The 10,229-nt window shown below is 33.6% G+C and overlaps 1 protein-coding gene across 1 annotated transcript; it reads right to left on the reverse strand.

Moving 5' to 3' along the window:
* Positions 1–6,921: 6,921 nt before the first annotated feature.
* On the reverse strand, positions 6,922–7,973 carry LOC138896959 (pectinesterase inhibitor 9-like). Its single transcript, XM_070182747.1, has one exon. It carries the CDS (start codon positions 7,915–7,917, stop codon positions 7,282–7,284), a length of 636 nt encoding a protein of 211 aa, XP_070038848.1. The 5' UTR covers positions 7,918–7,973; the 3' UTR covers positions 6,922–7,281.
* Between the last annotated feature and the right edge of the window lie 2,256 nt (positions 7,974–10,229).

Consider the following 10,229-nt stretch of genomic DNA (forward strand, 5'->3'; position numbering starts at 1 on the left):
TCTTTCTTCTGGATTTCATGGTGTTCCTATTTTTCCTATGATTGTTGTTGTGATACTAATATTGTCTCCTTTTTGTCCTTTTATCTTTTTATTTTTTTTAGCCGATGGTCTTTCGGAAACAGCCTCTCTACTCCTTCGGAGTAGGGGTAAGGTCTGTGTACATACTACCCTCCCCAGACCCTATTAGTGGGATTTTACTGGGTTGTTGTTGTTGTTGTACTTGTCCGGTAGTTATTGGATTTTGTTTTGGAGAAGGCGCATAATACAAACTATTCTACTATGGAATCTCTGTCTGTAGTTATTGGATTTTGTTTTGGAGAAGGCACATACAGACTATTCTACTATGGAATCTATTCTCTCAAAATTGCCTAGATGAACTATATATTGTTGATTAAGGATGCATAGATTGTCAAGAAGTGAATGGATTTTCCATTTCAAAAGGCACAAACAATTCCACAATGGACTCTAATTGCCTATATTAATTAAGTGCAAATGTGAAGGATGCACTAATCCCTTCAATCCGGTACCAACGGGTGTCGACCCCACCCACCCAAACGACGCTCTCTTACATGTCTTTTAACCTATCGATACGATCCCTGAGAACTGCTTTTGCTAAAACTATATCTCAGCACAGAAACAAAATATTTTCTATGGATAAAAATATAACAGTAGCCATGTTTGTCGTGCTCCTATGTGTTACTACGGCCACATCAATTCGTCAGAGCAATATCACCGTTAAGAGTCGTAATAGTGGCATTCAAGAGGTTTCTAAAATGATAAAAGATCGTTATAGTAGTGGTTTTGTTCAAGATGCTCCTACTACTGCTAAAAATTACGGTGCAGGTATTCAAGAGGCTTATCTGAAATTTAAACACCGTTAATTAGTATTCGGCAATGACTTTCTAATAAGTCTGAGCCTTGTCTGCCAGATGTGTTATCAATATTTAAATCTTGAATTTGTTCAATTTGCTATTAGTTACATTGGCAATGTGATGGTATGTTTTATTTCAAGGTGTGTATATTCAGAAATGGGAATTCTCTGTATTTTTTCGTCAAAACACACCTAATGAAATTCAAAAACACAATCGAAAGCCTTGAACCTTTTTAAATCCCTGAACTTGCACCAAAGTGTACCATTGTTTTCTAGTTGTACACCCCCCCCCCCCCCACACACACACAAAGGAATAGACTGTTATTATTTAACCACAAGATACAGATCGGAGAACTACTACTACTACTACATGTAGTTGATTGAATAAAATTATATTTCTCATTTCTAGTTACATATACTTTGGTCCAAGTAAATAGAAAATTACTCCATCCGGTCCACAATAAGCGACTAGTTTGCTTTAGGCACGCCCATTAAGAAAATACTGAATTCTATACAAAAATACCTAGTATGACTAAACTACCCTTAATTAAATATTAGTCACATAGTTATAGTGGATTTAATGTGAGGAGTAAGAAAACTTTTTAGGGATATGCACATAAGGGTAAAAGAGTAAAAATAAATTGAATTTTTTTTTGATTACATAAATGGACATTTATTTTGGACCAAAATGAAAAAATAAATTGGTCAATTATTGTAGACCGGAGGGAGTAACAAAAAGTAGGTCCCGTCTAATTTATTATTGAGAATTGCAACCATGTAAGCTTTAGTCCAATGCTTTTTTCAAATATTTTCAAGAGGTTGGAGTATTGATTAAGGACGACGAAAAGAAAATCACGAGTTCGTACTTCGTAGTTCTTAAACGATTAATCATTTCGGCCAATTTCTTGGCTAATAACCAACGGATTAGCTGAAATTAAAGAATTGGGCCGCTAAATTAGTTTTTCAATAATGTTTTGGGGTGAAATTTAAAAATGGTCAGATTTATAAGTGGTAATTGAAAAATAGTCATAGTTTCAAAAGTAATCGAAATTTAGTCACTTTTCATGTAAAGATAAATCTGAACGAAAATACTTTTCAAAATTCGGAAAATGTTCCAACATAATATACTGGAGTTCCAGCATAATATGTTGGAAGTTCATACACAGGTGCTCCAATCTCCAGTATATTATGCTAGAACTTTCCGTGTGTTGGAGTTCCAGTATAATATGGTGGAAGCTCATACACAAGTGCATCAATCTCCAGTATATTATGCTGGAACTTTCCGTATTGCAGCAAAATAGTGGCTATTTTTTAATAAATTTGCACACTAACTATTTTTTAATTATTTGTCCGAAAACTGGCTAGCCCGTGCTATTAGTGTCTAAAATAAAACTTGGGCCTCGACTAGATCATCCAACACAGCCACCATATATTTGGCTCAAATCACAATCATTAGTACTTGACCCCCTTGCGAAGAATTAACTCAAATAGCCGCCCACTAAACTGCTTAAACTAAAGATAGCCGGTGAACGTATAATTCATGCATAATTTATATATTATATGTGTATAATTATATATAATCAATGTATAAAGTGTGTGTATGGGTAAAAAAAATAAACAATAAATATGACGGACTATTTGTGTAAAAATACCTTTTCTTTTCTTCTCCTTTTCTTTCCTCCCCTTGTGCCTCCTCATATATCGTGCTGTAAGAATTGTATTCTGAAAGAAATAAGATTAAATTAATCTTTCTTAGTAAAATAATGAATTACAACTTATCCACTATCAAAAACTTAAAAAGCGTTTCTAAAGGCGCCAAGCCCGAACCAGCGTGGATATTTCTTTGATAATGTCCTATATGTAATATCACATATATCATTTATCAAGAGAAAATGACATCAGATGACAAAACATAAAATGAATTGGCAAATTTATAGTCTTATATTAGGTTTGACAAAGGCAACCCCCAAACAATTAGCATTATATAGCCAAATCTTTAAAAAAAAATTATTATTTATTTTCTGTCACCCGTTTGCTTCCCCCCTTCCATTTATTTTTCTCTCACCCGTTTGCTTCCCCCTCCCTCCCTGTTAGTCCCCCCCCCCCTCTTCCATCTTGTTTAAAAGACCACAAGTTCAGATAAGTTAGTAAAAGATGAAAACCTAAGGTTGCGAACGGCGAATTCCGTCTACTATAGTCGTTTCTTGGGTGGCTTTTTTGGTATATCTAGCATATATATTTTTGTATATAATTATGTGTTATACACTAAGATATATAAGAAAAATAAGGTTTTGATATTCATTTTAACTTACACAAACAAAAAAAAAAGTTATGATATACTTTTTGGTATACACGTTATTTGATGTGTTATACATTGTGATATACAAATAATACAATTTTTTTGTTGGATTGGATGAGCGGGTATGGTTTAGAATTGGTTGGAAATACTTAGACGATGCTATATATAAAATTTGAGCAAGATTAGAAGTGATTTAAACTTGTTTCAAGTAAAAACATTAGACCTAATGCAACAATGACATATGTATATCACGTTGTATATTATGTACATAAGTGTATATCGCGCGCAGCTTTTTATGGACGTCTATGTATATCATATTGTATATCGTGTATATCACGAACAGATTTTCATGAATATACATAGATACACATGATATACATGAGATAACACTGATATACATGGGGATACGAAATACGACACAGGATACACATGTGGAGTTTTGAAACTCGAGTTTTCAATCTGAAAATCAACTCAAAATTACCTCAAATTTTTTATTCCCATAGATGTTGCTAAGCTATTGCAACAATACCCAATTAGATTTTACGATACTTTTTAAATTTCAAAAGTATAGAGATTCAAAATAAAATCGATCTGATCTAGATCATAATCTTTATGGGATTCCCAAAATTATTAATAGAAAGTCACCCGCGCGTAATCGAAAAATTACAAACGACTTCAGAATCTCATCTTTCACACTTTAATAATGGGGTTGTTAAGCTTTCTCGCAGATAGTGTATGCCTTTGTACTCTAACTCGACGAGAGATAGAGAAGGAGGGAGACGTGATGAGAAGAGGGTGGTTGGGTAACGACAGAACTTTGGGTTTGGATTGGTTCACAGCAGAATCTTGGATACTTTTGGACTTGGTTTTCTGATAGACTCAAGTCACGATAGAATTTTGAAAATTGGTAGAATTGTTTTGGTTATAAAATACTATTTTTTTTAAGTTGAAAAGTGAATTTGGGCTAGCGAGTGCCAATACTCATAAATTGTGCTTTTTTATGTCATTTACAAGGTTAAGTTGCCATGTAATGTCAATAACCCATTTATCAAACTATTTTAAGTAACACATCCAATCCAACCGAGTTTAAATGAATTGAGTTATGATCAGTTTATTGACTTGACTCAATAAATTAAAAACTCTAAATGATCCGTCAAAGTATTGGGTTAAAATGATGCAATTCCACGGATCAGAATGTAACTCCAACTCTAACATAAGAAATCAAATTTGAAGATTGGAAATTATATAAATTTGGAACAACTTAACCTACTAATTTAAGAAAACAAATATTAGATTTTATATTTTTTCGAAAAGCAAAACAAAAAAGAGGAGAAGTTGTGTTATGACCCACTATTTGACCTATCTACCCAAGCAAATTCTATGCGAGTAGAATTATGATACATTCGAATATTTGATCTGTTCAGACCCGTCGAAATTTGACTCAATTCTTAATCGCCCATTATATGTTATTTATATAAATCAGTATTTTAACATTTAGTCGAAATTTAATTAATATTTCACTTGAACTCCAAAACTTCATGGCCAAACTGGCAAGTGTAAATTTCTCTACGGTTGGAACATCTCTATATAACATTCATTCATTATAAAAGTCAAAAAAGACCGAGCGCCTTCAAAGAAATTTCAGAATTGATTTTTATGTTATGCTATAATATATGTCTTCTATAACAACACTTTACTATAACAGCCAGAAAATATCGGAACAAATAAAGTTATTATAGAGAGGTTTGACTGTATTTATTTCATATGCTTTCTCTTTTTCTCAACATGGCTCTCTTAGTTGATAGATAAAATGACATTGTATAGCCGCTGTAAAAATAATAGCATAAAAATATATAAAATTTGTATATTTTTTGTATATATATATATTTTATATATTATATATAAAAATAATATAAATTTTATATACCTTTTCGACTACTAGATATAAATAGTTTCTAGCGTGGGCTAAAAGTGATAATGCCCCTTATTGATATGATGGCCCACAATAAGGAGAATCTTAATGGGCCTTTGCCCATCAGGTTTATCGTGGCCAGTTGGGCTTCACGTGCACAGATCCCAAAACTTTAACTATCAATTACCAAACTTTTAGAAGTGTGTGGAATCATTATTTTACATTTGGTATTGTAAAATAATAAAAATTGTAAAGTATAAATTTGTATCAAGATTCTAGGAATAGTAAAAATTGGATCCCACATTTTTTATAGCACGAAAAAATAAATTAACCCAAACCTGGTTGGGACACTGTCATAGTTCATCAATCATCGTACGTACTATGCATAGCAAGAAAAATAAGCCTAGTTTAGCTGTTACTCCTAAGATTTAAATAGCAGTCCAAAAAAATATAAAGAACAGTAAGGGGGAAATATTGAAAGGTTTTAATATTCTAATGAGTTCAACTCTACTTTAATCAAAACCCTTCCTCTTTGTATTATCTTTCTTTTTTCCCCGCTATTCATGCATGCATTCCAACAAAACTAAAATTAATAATATAAGGGAACCCTAAAAATAAAATAAAAAAGGGACACTGGGTCCTCTCATAATTTTTTTGGGTCAAGGGCAGGTGACGGAAATCAAAAGGTGTCTCACTAGAAATAATTAAATTAAAGACCAAATTCAATTAAAGACAACCATACGTCCAATTGGCCGGGTACTGCGGCGCAATCACCGACAGTACTAGCCTTAGAGATCTCTATCCCACAGAAGCCGTTCCATAAAATACGAAACTCCCAGAGGAAAAAAAAAAAATATTTACTAAATTATTTTTAATTAAAATTTATATATTATTACCTTGACATATTGAGATACGTAGATAAAGAAAAAAATTTAAAAAAATAAAATTAATTTTTTTTTAATTATATAAAATGACGCTCTTTTGGACCAAAATAAAAAGGCAAAAAAACACAGGAGTATCTGTTTGTCATGTTATACTATAGCAGTTTGCGACAAAAAATATTGTGAGTGACGACTCAATTTCATCAGAGTAGATTACATCTAATTCTTCTCCAAATGAACAACTCTCATTAATCAAAATATTACAATTCAAATTATTGAGAAGATTGTGCCAATTATAGAGTGAGAGCAGACGTCCATCTCAAGTCATGTTCCTGAACTTCTGCAACCCAGGGCTCCCCTTGTTGGAGGCCAATCAGGATCCAGCCATCAACCACTAAACCTACTAAATTTGAGCACAAAACTTGTCCTATTGGGCTATTGGCACTGATGAATCATTTTACAGTATGCCTTTCAGGCCGGCGAAACTAAGATTTTCAGCAACCAGGGGATTCAACTACTGTATATACATTTAGGGGTCGTTTGGTACGAGGTATAAGAAGTATAATGCTGGTATAAAAATTTAATACCACCTTAATACTTTGTTTGGTTAGCAAACTTGGTATAAGTTATTCCGGGATTATAATTAGTACCGGGATAACTTAAACTTTATAAAGGGTTAGATAATTAGTGTCGAGATAATTTATACCTTCTTATAAATTATGCAATTGTCATTTTTAATACAACATACCAAACAGTGGATAAAAAAATAATATCAGGATAACTTATCCCGGCATAACTTATCCAAATCAAACGACCCCTTAAAAGATATGGCCTTATATATATAGTGAAATTTCCGACAAAAGGGGTTCGGATGACCGCTTCTGCTACCCTCCAGCTTTAAGCATCTTTTCTAGGAAGAAGATGAAACCCCACAAAAAGAGGCTAAGAGTTGAGGAAATGAGAAAAAGCAAGATTGATCTTTGTTCAGCATTACGTAGTACTATTATACAAAAATGCAACAAGAGTACAAAAAGAAAGCTGGAACAAGCAAGAAGATATTTTTACATTTACATAGAGACCACCAAACTAAGCTGTACTATCTTCATTGCAGCTACAAAATTGAACTTCTCACAAAAACCTACTACAACAGTATATTTATACCACTAAACACAAAACCTGAAATTCATGCTTCTGCAAAATTAAAAATGCATACAGTAAACATAACCTTTACACAGCAAAACCAGCTACCTTACTGAAACTCCATAACTTCATATTAAAAGGTATTAAGCGCTTCCTACCAGGAATTTTTCAAGTCAGGTTAAGGGGTATTTGCGGTAGCACTAGGTCGGTGTCTATCCGCAAAACGATTAACCAAAGCAAGTGCATTACTAGTAACTTGTGCAAGATGAAGGATTCTTGACCTTAAAACAGCCTTCACATTTCCATTCATTCCAGGTCCTGAAAAACCATCTAGACAAGTGTTCTCATCTGTCATTGCAGCACTAACCCAAGTTTGCACATTACTAACATGCCACATAAAGTCCTGTCCAGCAGCAAAATGACCAGTTTGCCCAAGTTCTGGTATAGATTTATTGATCTGATCAACACTATCACTCATTGTATCAAAACAGTCCTTTACAGCTTGTTTTTCTCTTGGCTTTAAACCTCTAACTCTGGTTAACTTAGAAACAAATATGGTGGTGGATTTTGCTCTACTTAAGCTAACTGATAAAGCAACACGAGCAAGTTGCTGCTCACTTTGTTTGACAGTGTTAGCATAAGCAGAGAGACATTGGACACATAAAACAGGGTAAAGTGTGGCTTTACATGAAACTCTAATGAATTTTATGGCATCAGGATTTGAGTGCATAGAAGCAGATTTAGCCATAGTATAAGCAAGAAAACATTGGAAAGTAAAGAATAGTATCAGCAAGTGAAGACCAAGGTTGCCCATGTTTTTTTTTCTTTTTTCTTTGAACTAGAAATGACTCTACTTTCAGTGTAGTGTACAAGAGTATAGTGGAGCCTTTTATAGAATTTAAAAGGGTTGCTAGTTTTTCCTTTTTCTTTTTCCTTTATTCAATATCCAAAATTTACCTCACTTGTTGGAATCCGTGCTGTTTAAGATCCTTCAAAGAGAGAAATAATTCTTACCCCATTCATTTCAATTTAGATAAAGATATTTTGACTCGACACGAAATTTAAGAAAAAGAAAAAATATTTTTGAAATTTGTGATATTAAAAGCTTAAGGGATAAAAGTTTTGTGAGACCATAATATTTGTGTGGTTATAAAAACTTCTCATTAAAGGTAAAATGGATAAAATAAAGAGTTTAAAGTTGAATTATTTCCAAACTTCAAAATATTTTATTTATTTTGAAACATACTAAAAAAAGAAAGTAACTCATCTAATTTGAAACAGAGGGAATACTAAAAATTTCTTCATTTTCGTGGCTCGAACTAGAAACAACAAGATTTTGATTAAGTGCGAAAAATACCGTCCATTTTACCATCTTCCATTTTACCACTTCCTTAATAGTAAAAGTGGTTGCTAGTTACTATATGCCTAACATGTTTAAATAGTTAGTAATAGTACTTTAAGTAAAACAATTGGAAATATCTTCTTTCTTTTGGATGTAATGTACAAGTTTTCACATGCCCCTTTTGCTTTTGGCTCTTATTACATCGCAAGTTCGCAACTTTCAAGCTTTCCACTTGACATTTCTCAAAATATCGGCCGTTTATGCTCTTTTTGGTTGCAACTTGCAACTTGGAATGTGGTCTAAAGTTTATGAAATCTTATTTTGGTCGCCTCAAGCTTAAAACCAATTAGATAGATATGTACAAAACTTTAAGGTAACGTAGTACATGTCTAAACACCAACGTGTGGCTTGTCTACTTGTCAGAAAGAAGCTTAAGAACCAAGATTACCTAGTGAGATTAGTCTTACAGCACAGCAGATAAGTATCATAGTCTAGTAAATTAGAGAAGATATAGTAAATTATGAAATTAATTTCCTATTAGGCAACGTTATTAATGCAAGAGATACAAAGAGAAGCTTTGACCAATATGTGACTAGAAAACATTGTGTAAGAAAAATTCTGGTCTGTGCCTTGTGTCTCCAAATGTATTAATTGTTGAAAAGAATAGTAACTCCGTTATTGTTATTCATGTGGAAGGTCACCTACTAAACATTATTTTATGGTTTGTACAGGCAACATTATACAAAGAGGAATCATTACATAGTTTAAAGGATGATTTTGTATTACTCGAACATAAGTTCTGGCAGCCAGCTCTCGTATAATTGATAATAAGACGGAGAAAAACTATTTATAAACGTCCTTCTAATGCTTGCATTAGGGTAGGCTGGATACGTTATACTCTTTGTAGGGCGGCTCTTTCCTGGGGCCCTGCATTCAATATTATATACTTCATGAGTACTGAACAGTATGTGATGTTTTGGGACATTTTAGAGTACTACGCACTACTGATAAGTGGAGATTTTGACTACTTATTAGCATTTTTTAGCTTTCGTTTTAGTCCAAAAGTATTTAATTGTATTCCCGAAAACTAATGAAATATGCTTAATTGCAGGAGTATTGGAAAATGAGCCACTAAGCTGAAATCCAACTGAAAAAGGAGTGATATGAACTCAAGGACAGAAATCAGGCACAGTGCACAGTGCAAAGTGCGGAACGCATAATTATTGTGCGGCCACAGAAGCTATGCAAGAGCTAAAGTTCATAGAGTCTCATTTCAAGCTCAAAAAGAAATGCAGATAGCACAAGAATTGTGTGGCCGCACTCAGAAATGTGCGGTCCGCAGAAGAGCCTTGTGCGGTCACACTCAGAAAGGTGCGGTCCGCAGGAGAACCCTGTGCGGCCGCACCCAGAAAAGTGCGGACCGCAGAATATGAGAGTGCGGACCGCACATGGAATTGTGCGGCCACAAAACCTCCGAGAAGGGAAATTTTGTCCGAAAATTCCAGCACTGTATAAATAGAATAGTTTCATCTTTTTAGGTCAACTTATGTACCTTTTGACATCAGCAGCCGTTTACTTTGCTTCTTTTAGTTATTTTTTCCATTTTGATCTTTTTGAATATTAGCTTTATCATTTCAATCTTTAATATGGGTTTAATTATCACTCCTTCTTCATCTCCTAATTTAAGCATGAGTAGCTAGATTTCCACTATGGTTGTGACCCAACCCTATGGTGTGGACTTAATGGGTGTTTGATTTATTGCTTGTTTATGATTGAGTGTTGAT

The sequence above is a fragment of the Nicotiana tomentosiformis genome, chromosome 8 (assembly GCF_000390325.3).
Source record: "Nicotiana tomentosiformis chromosome 8, ASM39032v3, whole genome shotgun sequence".
NCBI lineage: Eukaryota > Viridiplantae > Streptophyta > Magnoliopsida > Solanales > Solanaceae > Nicotiana > Nicotiana tomentosiformis.